This window comes from Dermochelys coriacea, chromosome 1 (genome assembly GCF_009764565.3).
Source record: "Dermochelys coriacea isolate rDerCor1 chromosome 1, rDerCor1.pri.v4, whole genome shotgun sequence".
Lineage (NCBI taxonomy): Eukaryota > Metazoa > Chordata > Testudines > Dermochelyidae > Dermochelys > Dermochelys coriacea.
In genome coordinates this window covers 229,610,618-229,637,376 of record NC_050068.2, presented here as the reverse complement: position 1 = coordinate 229,637,376, position 26,759 = coordinate 229,610,618, and the positions used below count along the sequence as shown (strand labels likewise).

The 26,759-nt window shown below is 40.2% G+C and overlaps 1 protein-coding gene across 1 annotated transcript in view; it reads right to left on the bottom strand.

The window, feature by feature from the left end:
• The window catches only part of EFCAB6 (EF-hand calcium binding domain 6), a 162,777-nt gene that overhangs the window by 33,230 nt on the left and 102,788 nt on the right, over positions 1–26,759 (bottom strand). The window contains exons 18-25 of the mRNA XM_043515658.1: positions 24,369–24,502; positions 22,531–22,766; positions 20,696–20,792; positions 19,535–19,653; positions 17,167–17,394; positions 11,612–11,767; positions 8,005–8,200; positions 1,532–1,720 (exon numbers count right to left, since the gene is read on the bottom strand). Of these exons, the coding sequence (XP_043371593.1) occupies positions 1,532–1,720; positions 8,005–8,200; positions 11,612–11,767; positions 17,167–17,394; positions 19,535–19,653; positions 20,696–20,792; positions 22,531–22,766; positions 24,369–24,502 (1,355 nt within the window). The remainder of the gene's footprint in view (positions 1–1,531; positions 1,721–8,004; positions 8,201–11,611; positions 11,768–17,166; positions 17,395–19,534; positions 19,654–20,695; positions 20,793–22,530; positions 22,767–24,368; positions 24,503–26,759) is intronic.

Below are 26,759 nucleotides of genomic sequence, written 5' to 3'. Positions count from 1 at the left end.
CATTTTGAAGCTGTTTGCGGGTTCTCCTTTGTTTGAAAATTGCAGTCCTTTTCTTCCTCTTAAGAAAGAAACTAATCCTGCTATTCTTTAATGCCTAACAGACTTTTTGATTTGAAATATAAACAGACACAAAGTAGAAATCTCATTGGTTTTTCAGTTGCTACATTATGACATAATATTTAATTACCATATAGTTTTGTATGGATTTGTTTTGCACAACATTCTATTATTGCCATGGTAATAAAATAAAAGGCTTTTTATATGGTTTTCCATTGGATGACAATTTTTTTTCATTCTATTGTCCTGCAAGCATATATTTTGCCAATGAAACAGTCGCTGCTTTTTAAGGCATAAGATGCAACTTATTCTATTTTTTTAAGGACTACTATATTAACTGATACAAATAGTTTTTGATTCTCTTGGCCAAATTTACAAGTGAACTGCAAGGGGGCATAATTTAGCCTCCCTTGCACTCAGTTAGATTTATTTACACCCATTTATTATTGTGTAAGGGAGTCCATGGTAGGACATCCAAAGCAACTGGAAGAAGGTGTAGGAATGTGTAAATTACATAGAATGGAAACCTCTGTATACCGTCTTACTTCCTACATCTGGGTGGGGGGCAGGGAGGTTCCAAATTGTTAAGAGGGTATGAATGTAAATCTAAGGTCCTCATTCTATGTTTGTGTAGAGTCCCATCAACTTCAGTGGGAGTCCATGTGGGTGTAAGTATCAGATAACACAACTGGGCCACAATTAAATGCAAGTGAAACTTAAGTAAGTCTAGAGTGAGGCTAAGTTTGTGTAACACACTCTTTGAGGGTGTCAGAAGAAGTAGTAAATTTTATCAATTGAGACTTCCTCTATACTTAATCAAACTCACCTCTGAATTTGGCCCTCTGGTATATACATACCACTCCCATTTTAATACATTTGTTCAGAGCAAAACATTGGATTAATCACTGAAAAAATGAATGAATTAAATAAGCCTGTTCAAGATCCAAAATCAGTCATCTTTCTGTAGTTCCCTATCCTTACTAAAAGAAAAGGAGTACTTGTGGCACCTTAGAGACTAACAAATTTATTAGAGCATAAGCTTTCGTGAGCTACAGCTCACTTCATCTCACGAAAGCTTATGCTCTAATAAATTTGTTAGTCTCTAAGGTGCCACAAGTACTCCTTTTCTTTTTGCGAATACAGACTAACACGGCTGCTACTCTGAAACCTATCCTTACTAGTTACCCTATTCTAGCAAAGCCCTCTCTTCCCATGGAGTAATTTGCAGAATCAGTGCCATAATTTGCTAATTCTAATGAATGTTCTTTCTTATGAGAGACCCTATTCATTTGTCCTTACTCATTGCTTACTCAACAGAAATTGCCAACATCCCATTGACTGTAAGAAATATTCAAAGGGAGAAGCTGCACCTGACGATTTATTTAGAATTAGCATGTTTATTGAATTCATTCATTTTAAGGCATTTGGGTTCATTTTTAAAAGAAACAGCTTACAGCTTGGTAGCTAGACTTACCTCTAAGAGGAGATTCATATTTTTCAGGAAAAATTTCCAGTCTACTGTATGATTTTCATAAATCCTTAGCTTCTTGAGTAGGTGCCTGAATTGCCTGTCCGATAATTTAAAGCAGAAATGGTCAAGAACCTGGCGGAATTCCAGTGCTTTTACTGTCCCAGTGCCTTCTTTATCAAACAGAGAAAATGCCTGAGAAAGCAAAAAGGAATGTTACTTTAAAAACACTGAATATTTCAGAAGTGATTTTTCTTTAGCATGGCCATTACTGGATGGCTACATTGTATAGATAAAGGCATATGTGATATGTATTCCTCTTTTATCTACAGATATTTTAGATTTGAAGAAATGAAAGAAGTTTATAACCATCTTACTGCAGCCCCACTGAAAATGAAAAGTTTATCATTGTCTTGAAATGCAACAAGTTAAAAATCAACCAAATTTATCCTATATTTTTGTGTATTCAATAAATAATTGTTTCTCCAATCAATAGAATCTTCCAAAAAATAAGCATTCAGTGAGAACAGATAGACATTTTATATTTGATTGCTTGGATGCCCAAATATACAGCCCAGGTAGAGGTTAATATGAATTCCTATAAGCCAAACAAGAAAGGATACAAACAAAAATGTTTGAGACATCCACCCCCTGTAGAGTGCCCCCATAGAGAAAATTTGAGTTGGCTATGCATACTAGTTTGCTTTCTTTCTCCCAGCAGATAGAAACTTTTGACTAGATAAGCTAATGTTGTTTTTTTCCCCATTCTCCCCCCTCCAAAGCACTCTGTGGGAAAGATCTCCATTCTCAGTATCTCTTGGAGATGCAGAGGTCAACCTGTGAGCAAATAACCTCTCATCTTGGTTCCCACATTCTTGCTCTTCCAGGTATTGAGTTGTCATCTGTCCAGGTTTTCCTAGGTTCATTCCTTTTTTGAAGGTAACTGTCCTGGGAAATCTGGAAGGGTGCTCAGTACACACTGCCATCTGTCCAGTTTTATGGGCACAGGATCTTCTTGGATGTTCCAGTTTTTTGTACTTCAGAGGTGGAAACTGTATGAGTTCCCAAAGATTCTTTCCTCAGGAAATGTATTAGACTGAATTCTGCTTCTGGAGTGGACACTGAAGAGAGTGCAAAGGACCAGAAAAGGTATCAAATTCTGTAAGCAACTGGTGCAGTGAGAGTGGATACTGGCGTGCAGGGGAGCCACTGTGTGGGGCAGGGTATGCCCACTGTGACTCCACCCAACTAACAACCACTTACTCAACTTTATCTCTGCCCCCTTGTTTTGTTTTACAATAAAAATATGCAGTTGAATATATAAACAGTGATTTTACATATGTAAATATTTTGTACAAATTTGACAAAAATATAGTCCTAGTCAAAGTTCTATAGGTTCTTTCATGATGTGATGTTTTGGTTTAGTAAAATAATTTTATGAATAGAATTTTGTAAAATGACTTTACAAGATGGTATTTTTAACTGTACTGACTGTATTGTGTAGCAAATAACAGGGTTTTTTTTATAAAATCATGCTGTAATATCTTTTAATGTTAGAATACACTGGAAATAGATCCCTTGAATACGAAATGGGATTCTATGAATTCCTAGCAACTTATTTTGATCTTTGCCTATACTTATGAGAAATTTTAGGGGCAAAAATAAAGTTGGGTTGGGCAGCGTGAGCCAGGTAAGCCAAAAGTGATTGGGGAATAATTACATGGCAATGAGGACTCTGCTGATGCCCTTCTGTATTCATTTTCAGACTTTTCAATGGTTGTGTTTTGTTGGCGACGTAGAGTTTTTGTGAAAACAGTATGATATTTTTGGAAAGTTAGTTGGACTCTGCTGAACTTCACTTTCGACCTCCCCTCTTTCTAATGAAGGTTTTCCTTTTGAGGCCAGGTTGATTAGTATCTCTTATTACACATGCAGCAGCAACCCTGACTTTGAAAGTGACTGCACTAAAAGCAGAAGCAAAGGAAGACTATTTTATTCTTCCACATCAAAGGAAATGGGAAAAGATTTTGCCTCTCCACAAGTCCACCTAGGACATGTTGGACAAGGGGTGATTCTCCATGGATAAAAAGTCTCAATCCCTTAAGTTATTTTAGCTGTCCTGAGGCATCCTAAAAGACAAGACAGATGCCTTATATATGCCCAAAATGTAGATTCTCAAATCACAAAATCCAAACATTACATTCTCAGTAGATAGAACAATGACACCCAAAGACCTCAGGGATTAAAAAGTGGATATTGCCCTTAACAGGACACATAGTGGGAATCATTAAAAAGTTAACAAATTCTATACCAGGGTATTGAAACTACTGCAATACTTCCTATATTAATAATGTTCAGTGCAGTAAGGCATTTATACCTTACCATGGGAAATGCTTACTACTTAAATGTGACCATTGTATGAGAGCCCTGGTTTGCTAAACAGTATATGGGATCTACAGTAATGAGGGCTGCCCCTACAAAAAATTAAAGAAGGGTCCAGGCAGACCTAAACAGAACCCACCTTTAAGGAAACTGTGCCCCTTTTGATACTAGTACTTGTGGCACCTTAGAGACTAACAAATTTATTAGAGCATAAGCTTTCGTGAGCTACAGCTCACTTCATCGGATGCATTTGGTGGAAAAAACAGAGCCTCTGTTTTTTCCACCAAATGCATCCGATGAAGTGAGCTGTAGCTCACGAAAGCTTATGCTCTAATAAATTTGTTAGTCTCTAAGGTGCCACAAGTACTCCTTTTCTTTTTGCGAATACAGACTAACACGGCTGCTACTCTGAAACCTTTTGATACTGGATCTCACTTTTCTTTTATGACATCACCAGTGCTGTCCTCTTTAGAAGCATGTGTCATCAAGGGTGGTGTCGTGGTGGGAGTCTGCTATAGACCACCAGACCAGGGGGATGAGGCTTTCTTCCGGCAACTAACAGAAGTTACTAGATTGCAGTCCCTGGTTCTCATGGGAGACTTCAATCACCCTGATATCTGCTGGGAGAGCAATACAGCGGTGCACAGACAATCCAAGATGTTTTTGGAAAATATAGGGGACAATTTCCTGGAGGAACCAACTAGGGGCAGAGCTCTTCTTGACCTGCTGCTTACAAACTGAGAAGAATTAGTAGGGGAAGCAAAAGTGGATGGGAACCTGGGAGGCAGTGACCATGACATGGTCGAGTTCAGGATCCTGACACAAGGAAGAAAGGAGAGCAGCTGAATACAGACCCTGGACTTCAGAAAAGCAGACTTTGACTACCTCAGGGAACTGACGGGCAGGATCCCCTGTGAGAATAACATGAGGGGGAAAAAAGTCCAGGAGAGCTGGCTGTATTTTAAAGAATCCTTAATGAGGTTACAGGAACAAACCATCCCAATGTGTAGAAACAATAGTAAATATGGCAGGCGACCAGCTTGGCTTAACAGTGAAATCCTTGCTGATCTTAAACACAAAAAAGAAGCTTACAAGAAGTGGAAGATTGGACAAATGACCAGGGAGGAGTATAAAAATATTGCTCAGGCATGCAGGAGTGATATTAGGAAGGCCAAATCACACCAGGAGTTGCAGCTAGCAAGAGAAGGTAAGAGTACCAAGAAGGGTTTCTTCAGGTATGTTAGCAACAAGAAGAAAATCAAGGAAAGTGTGGGCCCCTTACTGAATGAGGGAGGCAACCTAGTGACAGAGGATGTGAAAAAAGCGAATGTACTCAATGCTTTTTTTGCCTCTGGCTTCATGAAGAAGGTCAGCTCCCAGACTACTGCACTGGGCAGCACAGCATGGGGAGGAGGTGACCAGCCCTCTGTGGAGAAAGAACTAGCCCTCTGTGGTTCGGGACTATTTAGAAAAGCTGGACGAGCACCAGTCCATGGTGCCGGATGCGCTGCATCCGAGAGTGCTAAAGGAGTTGGTGGATGTGATTGCAGAGCCATTGACCATTATCTTTGAAAACTCATGGCGATCGGGGAAGGTCCTGGACAACTGGAAAAAGGCTAATGTAGTGCCCATCTTTAAAAAAGAGAAGAATGAGGATCTGGGGAATTACAGGCCAGTCAGCTTCACCTCAGTCCCTGGAAAAATCATGTTTCAGAGTAGCAGCCGTGTTAGTCTGTATTCACAAAAAGAAAAGGAGTACTTGTGGCACCTTAGAGACTAACAAATTTATTTGAGCATAAGCTTTCGTGAACTACAGCTCACTTCATCGGATGAAGTGCTTATGCTCAAATAAATTTGTTAGTCTCTAAGGTGCCACAAGTACTCCTTTTCTTTTTGGAAAAATCATGGAGCAGGTCCTCAAGGAATCAATTCTGAAGCACTTAGAAGAGAGGAAAGTGATCAGGAATAGTCAGTATGGATTCACCAAGGGCAAGTCATGAATGACTAATCTAATTGCCTTCTATGACGAGATAACTGGCTCTGTGGATGAGGTGAAAGCAGTGGACGTGTTATTCCTTGACTTTAGCAAAGCTTTTGATATGGTCTCCCACAGTATTCTTGCCATAAAGTTAAAGAAGTATGGGCTGGATGAATGGACTATAAGGTGGATAGAAAGCTGGCTAGATCGTTGGGCTCAACAGGTAGTGATCAATGGCTCCATGTCTAGATGGCAGCCGGCATCAAGCAGAGTGCCCCAAGGTTTGGTCCTGGGGCCGGTTTTGTTCAACATGTTCATTAATGATCTGGAGGATGGCGTGGACTGCACCCTTAGCAAGTTTGCAGATAACACTAAAGTGGGAGGAATGGTAGATACGCTGGAGGGTAGGGATAGGATACAGAGAGACCTAGACAAATTAGAAGATTGGGCCAAAAGAAATCTGATGAGGTTCAACAAGGACAACTACAGAGTCCTGCACTTAGGACAGAAGAATCCCATGCACCGCTACAGACTAGGGACCAAATGGCTAGGCAGCAATTCTGCAGAAAAGGATCTAAGGGCTACAGTGGACGAGAAGCGGGATATGAGTCAATCGTGTGCCCTTGTTGCCAAGAAGGCTAACGGCATTTTGGGCTGTATAAGTAGGGGCATTGCCAGCAGATCGAGGGACTTGATCGTTCCCATCTATTCGACATTGGTGAGGCCTCATCTGGAGTACTGTGTCCAGTTTTGGGCCCCACACTACAAGAAGGATGTGGAAAAATTAGAAAGCGTACAGCGGAGGGCAACAAAAATGATTAGGGGACTGGAACACATGACATACGAGGAGAGGCTGAGGGAACTGGGATTGTTTAGCCTGCAGAAGAGAAGAATGAGGAGGGATTTGATAGCTGCTTTCAACTACCTGAACAGGGGTTCCAAAGAGGATGGATCTAGACTGTTCTCAGTGGTAGCAAATGACAGAACAAGGAGTAATGGTCTCAAGTTGCAGTGGGGGAGGTTTAGGTTGGATATTAGGGAAAACTTTTTCACTAGGAGGGTGGTGAAGCACTGGAATGGGTTACGCTGGGTGGTGGTGGAATCTCCTTCCTTTGAGGTTTTTAAGGTCAGGCTTGACAAAGCCCTGGCTGGGATGATTTAGTTGGGGATTGGTCCTGTTTTGAGCAGGGGGTTGGACTAGATGACTTCCTGAGGTCCCTTCCAACCCTGATATTCTATGATTTCTCACAACATATCAGTGTCCATTAGCCCTGTGGTTGTGGGTTGGGATAGGCAAGTTTCCTCCAAAGTCTGTCTGATTGTTCTTGCCTATGCTTAAGACTGATTCTAGCATGATCCCATTGGACACTAAGAACTTTGAGAGAGAATCCATTTGGCTGCAGGTTTTTGGTAGATTCAGGCATAATTATAATAATTACACAATAACGTATGCACTTTTCTTCCACAGAATTTTAAAATGCTATATAATGGTGGGTAGTGATTAACCCCAGTTTACAAATGGGGAAATTGAAGCACAATCAGTTTAAGTGATTTGTCCAAAGCGTCACAGAGAGTCAAGAGCAGAGCTGTCAGCAGAACTCTTCTGGATTCTTAGTCAAGTGTTCAATCCTGCTTCCCTGGGATGACCTGAATAACTCAAGTGTAGCATGGCCCATCTCAGCTCATGTTGGTAAAACCAAAATGCTCCACCACAGCATCATGTATTCGAAACCATGCTCTATGCACTCTCCTCCCAGTTATTTGGAAGAGTTTTGCTACAAAGATGTCTAACATACAATTTACATGCACCTAATTAATTTGGTGGGGGCTCTAAGATCCTGTTTTCCCCTTTTACTCACCAACTTCTATCCTCACACGGCCATATGCTGCAGTGACTTGTCATTGCTGTGCCATGTAACCACCACAGGTCAATGCTAGAAAGATGCTAAAGAAAGTGCTTTCTCTGGTGGGGGCTGACCATGCTACTTTTATACTTATCCCTGCTCTTGCTGGCCTGGGATTGGGGAACCCTATTTAGCAGCAGAAATGCTGCTAGACAGCTAGGCTAGCCCCCAGCCAGGCATAAAGAAATGAAATATTATGTCCACATGTAACCTACCTTGTATAACAAATCATAAGAAGATGTAACTATTTCTTTTATCTTAATTAGGGTCTTTTCTAAGCTGAGCATTGCAAAGCTTGCAGGTGGTGCAGCATGCTTTTGTCTCTGCTGGTATTTAGATGCTCTGCCATCATCAATCGCTCTCAGGAAATCAAAATAAGAGAGCTTGCTGTCATGAATATTGATTCCTAAGCTAAGAGAAAAAGCAGAATATTATATCAACATTTTGTAAAAAAGTATATCTGCTACTACAATTGCTACTAAATAATTATTATTATTTGTATTGTGGTAGTGCCTAGGAGACCCAGGTATGGGTCAGGACTCCATTGTGGTTGGTGCTGTATGAACCCACACCAAAAAAGTCCCTGCGCCAATTTTGCACTTTGCATAGTGCCTTTCATTCCAGGATCTAAAAGTGCTGTTAAAGTAAACATGAATTTCACAATATCCCAGGAAGTTTTTGCTATTACAGATAAGGAAATTAAGGCAAAGAGAGATTACTGGACTGACTTTTAAAAGTGCTGAGTCCCTGCAGTTCCTATGGGTTTCCGTGAGAGTTGTGGCTGCTCAGCATCTCTGAAAATCAAGGCCTAAGGTATGTCTACACTGCTGGTGGGAGGGAGCCTCCCAGTCTATGTACACAGATTTGTGCTATTTCAGCTCAAGCTGGGGCACTAAAGATAGCACTGTGGGCACTGAGCCTCTAGCAAAGACTCGGGATAGCCACCCAAACTCAGACATGGGGGTCAGGTGGGCTTGAGAGCCTCAACCACTTCCCAAGCCGTAAAGTCCATACTGCTGCTTTTAGTATGCTAGCTTGCTGCCAGCTGCTGTATAGACATATCCTAAGTGACTTCCCCAAAATCAGAGTGTGCCAGCTGCAGATGGAACCCAGAGTTCTGAGTCCAGGTCTCCTGCTATAACCAGTGGATAAACTATCTTCTCTTCATCACATGGTAGGAAACTAAATCAATTTCCATACAAAGCTTTTCTTGAGTTTATAACTGAAGGGCTCGACTGTCCCCTGCATTTGAGCTCCACTGGGCACAGGGTGGCAGGCTATCAGGGAACAATTGTACAGCTCCTGATCCTGCAGCAGCCTGGCTTTGGTATCCATGAGAGCAACATTATGGCTGCTCTAACTTAAGCCATTGGCATAAGGTGTCTGGGGGATGTGGAGGACTGGTGTAATGAAGTTCCCCTTCACTATGCCTCTGATACATGCCTTTCCTCCCTTGGCACATCCATTGAGTTGAAGGGTGATATGTCTGACCCAGCAGATGCCATCTCCAACCAGTGAAGAGTTCCCCTCCACAAGGGGAATTTGCTGCTAAGCTTTCATTGTCAGGTTACACTGGAGAGTCAGGCCTGAAGTCTCTCAAATCTCCTCTCACATCTTTTAAATATCTGCTTGCTAAGTGTAATATCTGGTAGATCACAAAGACTATGGAGTTTTGTACTTCATCATATAAGAAATTCAGTGAGCTGCACATCTAAATATAGATAGCTCCAGGTATAAACAGTGAATACATTTTTGTGTCAAATATCAGCCTGGGGAAAAAGGAGTTCTAACATATGATTTTGAGGGGTTTTTTTTGCAGAGGACTTTGTTACAAAACCAAATTCATTTTTACTCAAGGATGTTTCATCACATAAGATGACAATTAAGTCATGATTTACATACGGAGAGAAACTGCAAAAATAAGGAATGTTAGTACAGGCAGTAGAAGAGTCAGAGATGGGAGAATTGAAATTAATTATAAATTATTATTTATTTATTTATTCCACTGCCCCATCAGACAAGAGCATTTAATTAAATGATGTAAAGTAGATTTAAAACAATCAGAGAAAAGACTTCAGGCTTGTGTGGTCAACCTGTGGAATTCATTACCATAGCAAACCATAGCATCAAAGGGCAGATTCTGCTCACAGCTACCCCAGTGGAAATTCAGCATAGTCAGCTTATGGAATTACCATCAAAAGTCAGTCAGAGAGACTCTGACCATTTAACCTGCTGCAATCCATTGGCTCCATTGGAATTATTCCAGATTTATACTGGGGTAATTGAGATCAGGATCTGGCTCAGAGACTGTACATGGAATTTTAATAGGCCTAGATAATTTTATAACCAGTAATCACATTTTTAGACACTGAATGCATGCTTTGATAGAGGTAAGCAAATCTCATACCACAGGGGCCAGGGAGGACTTTTTCTATCCTGCATTCAGCATTGCACACTTGGCTAAGGATATGATGCTAAAATGTGCTCTGAAGCATCAAGAACTTGCCAGTGCCAGAGTGGATTGTCCTGTGGTCTGACCCAGCATGGCAAATCTTATATTCTGTATGTGAAAGTGAATTACTGTAATGTACTTTTGTCATCTTTTTTCACAGTAAATCACTGAGAACCACTGCCTATGCCACCCATCACCAGAATATCCACTTACTAGAATGTCTAATTAATGAGGAGAGCCAGTTAAACAAAAAGGAAGCTTTATAAAAAGAGGCTGGAACAGAAATTAACCATAGACCCAATATCCGTTACTAAGAAAAATACATTCAAGAGTCCTGATTTTGTGTCTTGCAGCTGCACAGCACTCGCACAGATTACCAATGTCAAGTTGGCTCCAATACTGGAGACACCGTGGAAAGGGAAATAATCAACACCATTTCAGCAGAGAAATAAATTGCTAAGTTGGTATTAAAATTTTAGTAATAAAACCAAATACAAATGCTAATCTACTCAGTATTATTTAGAAAAGTCTATTTTCGATCTAGAAAGGAATAATCTGCACAAAATTACAATGAATGGAGGTGTTTATCATCAAGAGGTCTTTGAAGAAGAAACAAGCAGAAGATTCTTATTAGGGTTTTCATTCATAAAAAGTTGATCACTCAACAAAAGGTGAACTGAGAAAAGATTTTGTAATTTCTTTTTAAAGAGTCTGGTCTAACAGTGTTATGAGAACATAACCCAGTGCCACATAGGGATGTCACTTCTGGGGCTTGTGAAGTGCAGAAAGCTATGGCTACTTTCTACAAGATTAGGTCCTGTGTGTTCTATAGACCTTATAAAAAGAGATTCTATTTCTTGAAATTACTTGATAATATTAAGACACAACACAGAATGTATGCCTTTGCATAGCAGTAGCATTTGAAAATTAATACTTTTTAGCCTGATATAATTCAATTTCTGCTTTTGCAGGGTTCCCCCCGCATTCTTTTTTGTTTAATTAAGTAAAACTAATAGTTTAAATAAAAATTTTAAAATACATTAAAAAAACTGACCTATTTTCAGATCTGCTTAATTTCCTCAAATAATCATCTTGATTTCAAAAGCATTTAAGTTTTTACAACACTAATTTTATGAGGAAGACAGAGTAAATTAATCTGTTTTTAATTTTATTTAAAAAGCAATTTCCATCTTACTTATCCTCAGAACCAGCCCTGATCGAGCATAGCACTTCAGCACATGGGCACCTTTAAGCATGTGTGTAATTGCATGGGTTTTAATAAGACTACTTATTTTCTTAAAGTAAAGCGCATACTTAAGTCCTTTATTAGCTTGGGACAAAAGAGAGACCTATGATATAATCATAAAAACCTGTTTAGAAGATTGTTGAACTGTTCATCATCAAGATAATAGTTGAATTCTTGCAGCATCCTACACAGGTCATCTACTGTTATATAGCCATCTTTATTTTTATCCAGTTTATAAAAGGCCTTGTTGAAGTCTTGGAAGTAGTCCCTAAATTTATCCCTGAAAGAGAGCAGATGTTTGTTTTAGTTCTCCTGTTAAATATTAGAAAAAGATAAATACAAATATACAAAAATAAAAGGCAGAGCAAGAATCTCAGTTTACTTGCATTTGTTAACTTGGTATCATTTGTCCAAAGAGTGAAACAAAAAATTATTAGGATGTCTAATTTTCCAAAACCACTTTTAAATTTTCTCAAGCAATTGCAGAGATAAGCCACCCAGATATATGTGTACAAATTACATTTGGATTTGTAAAACAATTAGTTAGAAGGTTTAGCTACCTGCTTTTGACCATTTAAGATTCAAAATCTAGATCCCTCTTTGAAAACTTGGCCCTAAAGAAGATATACAATGTTTAATATAGCTGTTATGACAATTGACTTCCAACAAATTACCCTCTGCAATATTGGGCTGATAAAACTTTAAGAAGAACAGAAAGTCTTGCTGTTTAATTGAAATTATTATATCAGAGCAAGAACTATACTATTTTAGGGCCAGATCCAAAACTGACTGAAGTCAATGGAAAAACTCCCAGTGATTTCAATGGGCTTTGGATGAATCCATTAGAGTTGTTATCAGGTATTTAAAACATCTGTTTCTTCACAGATTAATTAATTCAGACCCAAGACTCTTTTCTCCAACCCCCATTTATTTTGTCATTTTTATCCCAGAGAAGTTGGAGATCTTTTGAACACCTTTTGGAGCCTCAGGCATCACCCCTTGCTTTCCCTTTATTCTTAGTTTAACACCAACCTGTCCATACTTTACTGCTGCCTCCACAACCTATCACTGCAACTCAGCTGGCTGGAGGAGTCACTAAAGATTAATGCAAGGTTTAAAATAAATGAGAATTATGTAGATATAGATTATGAAACTCGGATCAGGCATGTAGGATCAGAATGTGACGGGCTCTTACAAAGGTGCATGGAAGGAGAGCACAAGGAGCCTTTCCCCCCTTGCTTGACATATGTTAAGGGCCAGCCACAACTGCAGGCTGGATGAAGGAGGTGGGGGCATGGGCTATTTCTCCATACTGGTCTTCAAAGCAAGACAGGTGCATCAGGGAATCCTTTAGGCTGTTGCCACCTGCTAATATGGCCTACACACCCTCAAGAGCACCAAGGTGCTCAGTGAGGAATCCCTCCCCATGAGACAGTGCGGCTCCACACTGCCCACAAGGAAAGGCTGTGCTTTAAAGGCACCATGAGGCCCTTAATCTATCAACAGCATCATTATTTTGGAATCCTTCACTGGGGTATGTTACGTTCCGACCCATGCTGCTAAATGATAGCTCTTCATCACCACTATTATCTTGCACTTAAACCTTCAAAATGAAAGTAAAGGAAGATGTAAAATCAAAACAGCTTTTGAGATTCATATTTTTAGAAAATTAAGGCATTCATCATTTCTTGGACTGAGTAATGGTTTCCAAGCAGTAATTATTCCACTTGCAGCAGTAAATATGTGCACTGAGTAAATGAGGATTTAAACTATGGATAGAGCTATGCTGCCAAAAAATAATCTTGTCTTGCAAATGTTTTGTATTTCTCTTGAAGAGCTGGAGAGCTGCTGCTCAATGTCTGTTTCTAATTTGGGGTATTTGTTCCTGTGAGTTAAAACAAAACCAAAAAAATTATATATCCAGCCTTATATTTGGAATGATAAGATGCTCAGAGTCACAGTTTTACTGTGTCTAATCACAGGGCACTAAAACTGCTACTTTATGCTGACCAACATGGTGGAATGGAAATGGTACCCAGCTCTGCTGCCCATGACCCTCTCATGAAGGGAAACATTGGTGGTTCTGCTGGATCACTGCCTTCCATTGTGTCTATGCACACAGTGGACTTCATTCTTAAAGCAATGACTCCAACCTCTGTCTCAAAAGACACTTACAGCCTTCCTGTGTAAAACTTGAGGAGTCCAAGGGTCTGGGTTCAACTCCTCTTGCACTGCTTGCTTTCAGACAGAGCAAACTGAATGTGAAGGACCAGTGGGTGTGCAGAGCAAACAGACTGGAATTGCTACTGGAGTCAACTCCCGGCAGTCAGGAAGCGGGCAAGGAAAGAGACAGCGAATAAGGTCATGGTCAATGAAATTAACAGGTGTGAAATTCAAGGCTGATAAAAGGAAACACTTTTTCACACTGCTTGTGATTGAACTGTGGAATTCATTGCACACAGGGAGTCACTGAGGCCAAGAACATAAGATTCAAAAAGCGACTGGACATTTATATGGGTATCAAGAATATCCAGAGTTATAATAATTAATAACAAAAATTGTAGAAGGGATATTACACCTCATGCTTCAGGTCTTAAGCCAATCTCTAACTATTAGAGATTGGGATAAAATCTTATGAGGGAGGGGCCACTAACATCTTCCTCTGAAGCATCTGGACCCAGATCCATGAAGATATTTAGCTGCCAAAACTCCAGATTTAGTTTTAGGCACCACTGCAACCCCCCAAACTGGTGTTTGGCTGCTGCCTAACCCAATGGACAGCTAAACTCGCGCAGCACCTAAAAGTTTGCAGTAAAGGTTCTCCAGGAGGCTATGTTTCTGCCTCTAGAAGTGCATACTGTTGCCTCACGCTAGGCATCTGGATGCCTATCTCCTGCGTAAGCTCCACAGCAATCCATGAATTGGGGGGAAATAGATGAGATAACCAGAGGAGCATCTGTGGGACCAAACAAATAGGTGTGCTCAGAGGCTGCCCGCCAGATCAGAAAATCTGGCTTGAGGATGAAGTGGTCCCCACCTTACAACTTTGATCTCGATGGTTAGAGCATTCACACAGGATGTGGGAGACCCAGGTTCAATCCATCCTCTGCCTAAAAAGAGAAAGGATTTAAACAGGGGTTCCCAGCACTAACCACAAGGCTATAGGATATAGCCCTCAGTCTCTCCTGTTGAAGCCGTTCCACTGTGTATGAATAATTAAAGAGTCACTGCAGCATGGGGAGTGGACTCTAAGGGCATGTCTACGCTACGAAATTAGGTTGATTTTATAGAAGTCGATCTTTAGTAAGCGATTTTATACTGTTGACTGTGTGTGTCATCACTAAGCACATTAGGTCGGCAGAGTGTGTCCTCAATACCGTGGCTAGCATCGACTCACGGAGTGGTGCACTGTGGGTAGCTATCTCACAGTCCCCGCTGCCCACTGGAATTCTGGGTTAAGCTCCCAATGCCTGATGGGGCAAAAACATTGTCGCAGCTGGTTTTGGGTACATATCGTCAGTCTTCCCATACTCCCTTACTTCCTCCTTGAAAGCAATGGCAAACAATCGTTTTGCACCTTTTTTCCTGGGTTATCCATGCAGACGCCATAGCACGGCAAGCATGGAGACTGGTCAGCTGCGCATTGCTTTTGTGAACATTGTCAACATCTCATGCATTATCCTGCAGTATGTGCAGAACCTAGCTAGGATCCGCCAGCATGAGGAAGATTGTGGGGAGGACATGGACACGGACACAGACGTTCCTGAAAGTATGAGATGTGGCAATTGGGATATCATGGCGGCATTGGGGCAGGTTGATACAGTGGAACACCGATTCTGGGCACGGCAAACAAGCAGAGACTGGTGGGACCACATTGTGTTGCAGTATGGGATGATTCCCAGTGGCTGCGAAACTTTCATATGCATAAGGCCTCTTTCATGAAACTTTGTGAGTTGCTTTCCCCCACCCTGAAGTGCAGGAATACGAAGATGAGATCTGCCCTGACAGTTGAGAAGTGAGTGGCAATAGCCCTGTGCAAGCTTGCAATGCCTGACTGCTACCAGTCAGTCAGGAATCAATTCGGAGTGTGCAAATCTACCGTGGGGGCTGCTGTGATCCGAGTAGCCAAGGCAATCAATACCCTTCTGGAACTGTAAGAGGGCAACAGAATTCTCCTGTTGCCTCACTTTTTAACAGTACTGGAACTCTACAGGGAGCTGCAGGTTAATTACTTCAGACTCATTGGGGCAAATGGGGATCATCAGATTCTCCTCTGAGTCCAAGGGAGATGGGAATAGCCTCCTCTAGTAGAGAGAGCTAAAACCTGAGATGGTCTTGTCCTGAAAGGAGGAGCCCGGCTAAGACTTCAGTGGCAATAAAGGAAGCTTAGGCTATGGCTACCTAAAAAGCTTGCAGCAGCACAGTGCACTGATGCAGCTGCACCGCTGTAGCACTACTAGTGCAGACGCTCTAAGCTGACGGAAGAGAACTCTCCCATCACTTAATTACTCCAGCCCCTGCAAGCAGCGGTAACTCTCCTGCCAATGTAGCACTGTCCACACCGGCGCTGAGGTCAGTGTAACTTACATCGTTCGGAGAGTGGCTTATTTACACCCCTGAGCGACATAACTTATACCGATGTAAGCTGTAGTGTGTCCAGAGCCTTAGGAGCAGCAGCCCAGAGGAAAAGACTTAGTTGGCAGTAAGGGAATCCTCCGAGCAGTCAAACCAGGGAAGATGGCATTCATTTGCTTTACCTTTTTGTTTGTCAGTCAGATTTCCCAGGACAGATGTCTTATCTCTGAGGATGTAGAGTTTGTTTGAAATTAGGTGGGGACTCCACCAGTTTAGAGACAAGATGTTTGTTATTTGCTTCTCTTATATAGGACCAGATTTTGGACCCTGCTAGGGCAGTTTTGTGTGGCTGCTCCAGAGACACAACCCTGCCATAATTTTATTTTAACAAATGTATAGATACCAACGCCAGAAAGGACGAATGTGATCATCGTCCTGTGTAACAAAGGCCATAGAACATCCCTAGAATAATTGCTAAAGCAGATCTTCTAGGAAAACATCTAATCTTGATTTTAAAATTGCTAGTGGTGACGAGTCTGGTGGAGGATTCCCAGTAGCATAGCAGCTCTTATGCTTTCTACCCACCTCCATGCACTGGGCAAGGTAATCAGGAAGGGTTTGTGACTAAGATGTCCTCATGCCCCACTGATCCTAGCTACCAGAAATGCCCCTTTGGGTCAGAAACAGCTGAGTGTACATTAAATCAGCCCTGTGACGGCTCTAATTTTTATTGGGACAGGCCTAGAGGTCTAGGATCAGAGCACTGCAAAGGAGGCTTGGCTTAAAACTACCTTTGCTCTTCTCCCCCAGTTTATGTCAACCGTAGTCCTGACACAGCCCAGGATTGAGGCCATAAACGCTACAAAATGAATGACATACTGCCAGGGAGAATATTTTAGAATTACCTCAAACAACTCAATGAGTCAAACTTATCCCCACTGAAATCAATTGAGTTCCACTGGGTATAAATGTGGCCCAGTATCTAGTAGGATTTATCTTCAGAGAAGGTTTGTAAATACATATATGTATGCTTAGCATTACGTTTTACCACAGAAACAATAAACACAGCATGAAAGTTATTTACTTCACTGATAAATAACTTACTTGATCTGCTTTTTAATCTCACTGACATTTAGGGCTTTAGTTTGCTGTTTCTTCTGCTCTTCCATCTCCAAATGCTTCTTTTGCTGATTACTGTAATGCTCCATTAAACTTGCATAATTGTCTTCCATAATATGTCTGCTTAGTCCAGTGTGAGCGGGTCCAAACTCTAACCCCAATTTCTGTAGAAATTCTTGATGAGTAAGGTAGCCTTTTGCAACTGTATCATACCTTTTAAAAGAAATCTTCTTTTAAAATGAAATATTCATATATTCATCACTGCAAGGCATTACCATAAATTTTTCAAAATGCCTAAGTCACTTAGCCGCTAAAGTCTCATTGACTTTCAGCCCTTATAGATGACATGCCAAAAGCGTGTAAGAATGACTTTCAATGGGACTTGGGGTACATATACACACTGCAAAAAATCTCCCACAACAGTGAGTCTCAGAGCCTGGGTCAACTGCCTCGGGCTTACACTACAGCACTGAAAATGGCAGTGCAGACAATCCCATTCAGGCTAGAGCCTGGGTTGTGAAATCCAGAAAGTGGGGTGTGCTTAAGAACCCAGTCTCCAGCCCAAGAGATGAGAATGTTTACACTGCTATTTTTAGCCCTGCAGCACAAGCCCCATAAGTGTGAGTCAGTTGACCCTGGCTCAGAGACTCACTGCTGCAGGGCTTTTTTTCCAGTGTAGACATACCCTTAGGCACTTTTGAAAATTCTGCCCTAAGGAAAAAGTTGACTGAAATATTCTCTACCTCATCGTGCCTTATTTTTAGGTGCCTGACTTGAGATACAGAAAGGCTGACTTTCAAGAGGTGCTGTCCACTGATTTCAATAGGAGTTGTGACACTTCTAAAATCAGGCCCTAAATGTCAAGCTGGGCACTCAGAATAGAGGTACTCAAAATTAGAAGCCACTCTTAAAAATCTGGGCCTAACTGTATTAAAACTGTTTATGCCTTTTTAGATTGAGACCTTGCTGTAGGTGTGCTCTGTGCAACCCCTTCTTTCTCGAGTGCACCCATGCAGGGAATAGCCTAATTTAGGCTTAGTTGTTATTCCAATTCCTTTATTCTACATACAGTCACAGAAGGTAAATAAAAGATTTTATATCCTATAAATGTGTGGTGGTTGGGAATTAAGTTGTGTAGCAGATGACTGAATGGAAGGGACATATTGTAGTGTGACATGACATCCATAAGGAATAAGAATAGAAAGTAAAATGTAATGAAGTAGAAAATAGTTCAGAGATGAATCAGTGCTAGGAAATAAACCATATAGTTAATGCAGTTTGAAACCAAGACACTATACACCTGAGCCTTATACCATAGAGAGTCTGTGTTTTTAAATACTTATAATGAAGGTGGATTTTATACAATGTCACATGCATCTGACATTCTTCTCCTGTTTCAGACACAATTTACAGTACTACTACTCTCAGCTGAAATAGGGCTAATGTTTTTCCCCCCTTCACAACAAATTACTTGTCTATAAAAATGTATCATGGTATTACTCACAATTTTTACACAGCATGAAACAATCTTACTTTTCTTTGTTATGTGTTTGCTATATATCATATTTCTTTCCAGTGAATCATTTTTATTTCAGTTGAAAATTTTGTGAGTGAATTTAGTCTCATGAAAAAAAGCAGCAGATAGCATTGACTTCAGATACACCTATAGTATAGACAAGCTTCCTTCAAAGAGCTCTGCCAGTGCACCTCCAGTCTGACCTGACACACTCCTGCTGTTCCAGTCCTAAACCTCCCTGCAACTGACTGCCAACTAAGAAGAACTGATGGGCAGTCAGTTGTATATAAATAAGGTCCTAGCAGAAAACCAAAATTACTTCACTTGCAATCCAAGTCATCATCAGAGATGAAAGGGTAGCTCAAATTAAAGGGGGCAGGCAATACCATTAAACACAATAGAAGTTAGACTCACTGACTTCATTGAGAACTGATTAGGCATTTACCTTATTTTGTTAGTGATCTTAGTGTGATAAAAGGCCGTATTTTGAAACATGGCATCATGATGAGCTGATATCAACATAATAAAATAAGGTTTCAGAGTAGCAGCTGTGTTAGTCTGTATTCGCAAAAAGAAAAGGAGTACTTGTGGCACCTTAGAGACTAACAAATTTATTTGAACATAAGCTTTCATGAGCTACAGCTGTAGCTCACAAAAGCTTTTGCTCAAATAAATTTGTTAGTCTCTAAAGTGCCACAAGTACTCCTTTTCTTTTTATAATAAAATAAGTCTCCCTTAGAAAGTAAACAATTGTAATTCACTGTCCTCGATAAGATTCCTTTGTCAGGTTAAATAGATACGTTGTTGCTAAAGAACTAATATTTAGAGCCATCTTACCTTGCCCAAAGCTTTTCAAATTCTTTTGGGGTGATTGGAATGGCAAATCTGAACAAGACCGCTCTCAAATCCTCTGGCTGCACAATTCTATTGCCTTCGCTATCAAACTCACGGAAAGTCTAGAATTTAAGAAACTTTTAATAACAAGAGCCAACAGGCTTTACAAAATGCTTGATCTCTTCATACGCATCAGGAATTATAGGAATTAGGGAAGAATGAAAAAACATATGAAGATGAATTCCATTTTTAATGAGTTTTTGGGCCTGATTATCAGCCTTCACTGTGTGTATGGATCTCTTGGTGAAGTAATACATATGTGTGCTGGCAATGTGTTTTGCATATGAAACTTCTATCACCTGTGTAAACTGAGGTTTGAGCATTAAAAGTGTGCATACAGGTGTGGATATGCACGAACCTTGATGCATAGAGGTGGAAAGTACAGACTGAAAATCCACACTGAGGTGTCCAGTTCTGCAGATGCTGGCTCCAGCTTGTTGTACCATAAACTAATATAAAGCATTCTTTAGTTGCAGCTGTGCATGCTCATCTTGCAAATTTTAAGTAGCAGCAGTATGGACTCATTTACTGAAATTTTATAACAATGTAATGAAATAACTAAGTTTATTCTCCCCATTCATCCTTTTCTCAATCCATGACTATCTGCCCTTCACTATCCTCAGAGTATACAATAATTGGTTCAGATACATGAAATTTTAATTATTTAGTTTTTATTAAGATTGTTTATAAGTTTCTCTATATAATTATTGGTATTTTGGCACAGACTAATTGCCTTAATAAGGACTGTATTGTGAGTGCAATTTTCTGTGTGCATGTACAGTGCCTAGCACAACGGATCCCATGATCCATCATTGGGGCCTCTTGATACTATTACAATACACATATTTAATAATAAAGAATAAGAAATAACAATAGTAATATAAAGAAAATTTTAGAAATAATTCTAATAGCAACCACTAAATAATTAAAATTTTAAAAATCAAATGCTCCAGCACTTTAGTTTTATACATATAAGTTTTTATCATTAACGAGCTATTTACAAATGCCTTTTTTGAATATTTATATAATCTGAAGATCGACACTGCATAATGTTCTAAAATCCATTAGTGCAGCTTATTTATTTAATGAAAATCTTTTTCTTACCCTTGCTAGGTCATGCCATCTGGTCTGTGCTTTGATAACAAGATAGTAATGAGCCTGATCACAAGCTAGTTCTGCATCCGGTATTGTCTGTTTTGGTCTCAGAAAGAAAAATAAAATAATAACTAACAGTGTTCTACATTTAATGGAATCTTTAATCTCTCACAAGTTTGTGGAGGTATTTTTTGTTTTAGTTTCTAAGAAACCCTTAAAGACTGTTATTTCACATCTGTGTAAACTTAATTCTTTAAATACTGCCTTATTTCCCCAGCGGCAAGTTAGGGAAGACATCTTAAATTTTGTAATTCCCTGTTTATTTTCAGATCAATGTTGTTCAACTTGCCTGCAGACTTAATAGCAAACACAGATCATTTATCCAGCTAGAAGGAAATGTTAACTATCTTAGAAACAAAAACAATTTAGTCACATATCACAAGACCTGGAGTGACTCCAATAAAGGTATTCCTGATTTACCTCAGTAATTTAGATCCGAACCTACTGAATCTACAAAGTTGGTAGCTTTAGAACAGGGGTGGGCAAACTTTTTGGCGGTTGAGAAACTGTATGGAGGGCCAGGTAGGGAAGGCTGTGCCCCCCCAAACAGCCTGGACCCCACCCCCTATCCTCCCCTCCCACTTCCTGCCCCCTCACTGCCCCCCTCATAACCCCTGACCCATCCAATGCCCCCCACTTCTTGTCCCCCAACTGCTCCCTCCCAGGACCTCCCACCTCTAACCGCCCCCCAGAACCCCACCCCCATCCAACCCCCACTGCTCCCTGTCCCCTGACCGCCACCCCCCCACACAGAACCTCTGCCCCATCCAACCACTCCCTGTCCCGTCTGCCCCCTGGAACCTTCTGCCCCTTATCCAACACCCCCCGCCCCCTTACCATGCTGCTCAGAGCGGCAGGACTGACTTATTGGAAAGCCTGGGAGGTGGGTGGGCGCAAGCCACGCTGCCCGCATGGCAACATACCTATGGGGGAGGGCGGACAGCAGGGGAAGGGCTGGGGGCGAGCCTCCCCGGCTGGGAACTCAGGGGCCGGGCAGGATGGTCCCATGGGCTGGATATGGTCCACGGGCCATAGTTTGCCCACCTCTGCTTTAGAGAGACAGACTTATATAACGTTCTACTGCATATCACTGGTAACTGGATTTCCATTATGCGAAACTACTGACCAATTAAATGATATAAAGAGTTAACTGGAAAGTTTCAACGTATTTTCACCTTCTCTCCAATAAGGGTCCAGTTTTGGGTGCCACACTTTCAAAAACATATAGACAAATTGGAGAAAATCCAAAGGACAGCAACCAAAATGATAAAGTTTTAGAAAACCTGACCTATGAGGACAGGTTAAAAAAATGGGTATATTTCGTTTTGAGAAAAGACGACTTTAATGGGGGGAACCAGATAACAGACTGAAAATATGTTAAGAGCTGTTATAAAGAGGACAGTGACCAGCTATTCTCCATTCTTACTGAAAGTCGGACAAGAAATAATTAACTTAATCTGCAGCAAAGGACATTTAGGTTAGATATTAGGAAAAACTTTCTAACTATATGGATATTTAAGAATTAGAATAGGTTCCCAAGGGAGATTGTGAAATCCCCATTATTTTTAAGAACAGGTTAGACAAACACTAAACAAACTGTTTTAAAGAAAAGGTTACTTAAATGCCTGTCAGGGATGGTCTAGGTATGTTTGGCCCTGCCTCAGCACATAGGGAAAACTAGAGAGGGGATCTTAAGATCCCTTCCAGCCCTACATTTCTATTATTTTAAATTCTATAAATGTATACGATCAGTATAGATACTATAACATTGCTGTCCTTCTTACTTTTGAGATGGATTCAGCCAAGGATGTGCCTCTTTTGTTTCTTGGGTCTGGAACAGTTGAAGGAATTCCTGGTAATTTAATGTAGAGGTCAGGTTCATGCCCAATATACCAAGTAGGCGTGAGTACTCCTCATCTCTAAGGATGAACACAAAGCTCTCCAGGAGGCGTCGAAAATCAAGCATGTTGATGATGCCATCACGGTTACTATCTGTTTTATGGAAGGCAGAGTAGGTGTCCTAACAAAGAATATTTAACTGAATGTCAATGCTTGAACTTTCAGATAAAACACATTAGTTACACATTTCAAAATACAAACACTGAATTCATTATGGATTTATTTTGACCGCAGGCAAAATATGGCAAGGCAGTTTGATGGTATACAACACCTATAACACCTCCTTACTAGACTATACATTGTCAACCTACTTCACATATAAAGCTAATGTAAAAAATTCTATCATTGCCCCTAAATGAACTGAAGTCTTATCGCCCCTCGTTACAAACAAGTACTGAACTGATGCAAAACCACTTGGCAGCCACTCTGCAAGCCCTCTACACATATGGCCAATTGCATCCTGGCTCCCATCAAACTCTATAATGAAAAAACACCTTATTTCTATTTTTTTTGTCACATACTTAGATGAAACCATTATGAGAAGAGACCTTTCAAAAATGAATGTCCCTCCAGAACGGTTTCCCTCCGTTAAAATGTGGAAAAAAAATCAGAGTGAATTTAGAAGTGATACGTTTTCAGAAATAATTTATTATAGAATGGCCAACTTTGCCACGGGGCGCTTTAGTGGGTCTAAACACAGGATCTCTGAATATTGGTGTGTTTATTGGTGTATTAGTCATGCCAGGAACATAGATAGAACTGAATTCAGCCAAAGGATAATGATTAAATATTCTTTTGTTTTGCAAATGCTAAAAAAAATGATAATTTCTCTTATTCTATACATGTCCATGTTAGGATTTCAACTGATATATTTTAATGATAATTATTTAACAATTAAAAAGTAAATGTAGAAAAGGAAGTAATTCTTACCGCAATAATACCATGACGGTTGGACAGACACTAGGCTGGTGTAAATGAGCACAGCTCTATTGTTTTTTTGCCTATATACACATCAGCAGAAAATCTGATTTGGCCCAGTAGTTCTGAGCTGTTGTTACAATACCTTGTCTATATTCAGTGGCTGGCCATGAGAATAGCCCTACATTCCTATCATGGCAGCAGCCAGCTCTTGATTGCATCAAGTCCTAACAAGAAGATACAATGCTGTGTTGCCATTGGTCAGTGCACCAGCCAATCATGGTGGGACATGGTGGGCTCCTATCCCACAGGGGCACTTTACAAATAAATATTTGTAATTTGTAAATAAATATTTTCTTAAACTGTGGCTATAGCTGAAAAAGAGGGTATGTAAAAAACTGCTTTTATTTTCCCAACAAAAAGGTTTTTTATTTGTAGCAGTGCTAAATCAATATAGATATGGAAGATTCATCTGGACTTTGTTCTTTGTGGACCATCAACATGTCAGTTCTGATTCTGGTTGTACAGTCTTTACTACTAGTGATAATAAAAGAACTGGAAAAAATATTTTGAGTTTCAGATCCCAGGAAGAGTTTGCAGGGATAACAATTAAAAAAAATCAGCTTTTGAATTGTAAACTGAGTATGTTTGCTCTGGAAGTCACTGAAAGAGAATAAACATTGAACCCCAATATCATTTTTATAGAGTCACTTTTCTGACAATTCCACTTAAAAATACCTTTTAACAAATATTTTAACATAACTAGCTATATTGTCAAAAGCAATCAACAGTTGCATTTACTTACCCCATATCCTTCCATCAGCTTATCATTAAATTGTCTTAGACATTCTTCAGCAGTCATGTAGTGAAATTTAGTACTATTTACTCGGTGGTTTGGTCTGCAATATAATGTAGCTCCTGGTCCATTCAATCTGGGATCTGAAATAATTAAATCAGAGTAAAGCAATCTGTGACTTGAATATCTTTTTCTATGGTATTAAACATACTGGACCAATGGAGAAAAAAAGAAAAGGAGTACTTGTGGCACCTTAGAGACTAACAAATTTATTTGAGCATAAGCTTTCATGACTTACAGCTCACTTCAGTGTAGCTCACGAAAGCTTATGCTTAAATAAATTTGTTAGTCTCTAAGGTGCCACAAGTACTCCTTTTCTTTTTTGCGAATACAGACTAACACGGCTGCTACTCTGAAACCTGGACCAATGGAGTTGTCTTATTTATTTATCATATATAATACATTGTTTTAAAAAAATCCTATCACATTCTTTAGGCTTCACACATTACATATTTCGATAGCTGAATACAGTATTAGTAAATGTCCATCTGATTTACAGAAATTGCCTCAGCTCCTGCTTTGCCCCATGGTACAGTGGTTTCTCCCAGTGAAAGCAAAAACAAAAAAAAAAAGCAAAAAACTCCAGGCCCCTGCGGTAAGCTCTTGTGCAGAAGGCTCAGTTGAGGTGGAACTTTCTGTTATCGTTGTTTTTTGCTTTTACTTTAGCCTTCTCTGGTTCCTGAGTGTTGCTATGAATGAGGATGGTATCAAACTGGAGAAGCAGAGGATGGAGTCCAGGAGAGCTGTAACTCGTCTTCACCTTGCCTGTCTGAAGGTATGTCTAGACTGGCACTGGAAGGTGTAGGTTCCATCTCGGGTTGACAGAGTCATAATAGCTGGGATTGAGCTAGCATGCTAAAAATAGAAGTAGAGCTGTGGCAGTGCAAGTGTTGGGAAGGGCTACCTGCCTTGAATACATACTTAGGGGGTTTCAGAAGGGATTGTATTCAGGGAGGCTAGCCTGTCTAGTTGCTCCTGCTGCAACAGCTACAGTTCTATTTTTAGCAGCATGCTAGCTCTATTGGAACTAGCACCGGTATGTTTACCTGAGCTGGAAATTACACCTTCCAGGTCCAGTCTGGACATATTCTGACATACCCTGCGTGAGAAGGAACACAGGTTCTGCATTGCTGCAGACAGTGCCACAGAAATGTATTAGTGACCCATCTTCAACTGCACCACCACTGCCCACTCACTGCACACTAACCCAACTCCTTTGAAGTCATTCTAACATACCCAAACCTTCAGTAGCTTCAAACAGCCACGAGCAACTAAATAAATCTGCCAGCAAAATATTTTTTCCTTCTCAGCCCATCTGTGGAATTTCACCCCCAAAATTACTCCACCTGAGGACCAGGGCAGGTGAGATTCAATCCTGCACAAGTGCCTGTTTTTCTCTGTTTATAATCTCACAGACCTGCAAGATCACGAAGACGAAATTGCCAGCTTCCTAGGGGGGGACACTACATTTGCTTCTAGTCCTGGAAGGGCCATGATATTTTTAGGCAACAGAAAATCTATTTTGAGTCACTGTTACAGGTTATTACAGCTCCTTCTGTTCCCTGTGCAGCTGGACTCATGGTAACTAAGGTATCTGGTTTACGAGAGAGAGAAAAATGAAAAATAGTTTAAATAACATGTTTTAACTCTCTAAAGCATTTTAAAAATTGTTTTCCTGGAACATTAGTGGCATATACAGAATAAATGGCAGTGCAGTGAAGTGGAAAGGTTTTATTGGCACTTGTTTTGGAGAACAAACTCTTGTTAATTAAACCTTCTCATACCATGCTGTCATGTATTCTCTCTCTCTCTAGCTATAGATACACACTGTCATCATAAATACACTATATATAACTGAACATATATTTATATAATTTAATTTGCAATTTTTTTGCTCACATTGATAGGTGTGTGTGTGTGTGTAAGGGACTGATCCTGTAACCCTTACTCATATGAATAAACCCATTAAAGTCAAAAGGATTGCACATAAGTGGGGTGTTGCAGGATCACAACCTATAGGTTTTGGCCTTTCAGAGTCATGAAACCAGAAGACCCAACAATACAAAAGTAGTTCACCCAGTAGATTAAATACTGTAGCAGACCTGTAGGTTCATCATCATCCATATCTTCAACAAATTCTTCATGTTTTATAATTTCAAAGTATATTTGTTTCACTTGAACTTTAAAAATGAGATAAACTTATACAGAAAAATGTACCTCCTGACATTTCTTCCCCTCAGAATTTTTCTTATTAAATCAGTTAAATAAACAGAACCTCCCAACAGAGTACTTCTTTTCTTTTTAAAATACATAGGTACTTTAACCCACTGAGGACAAAAA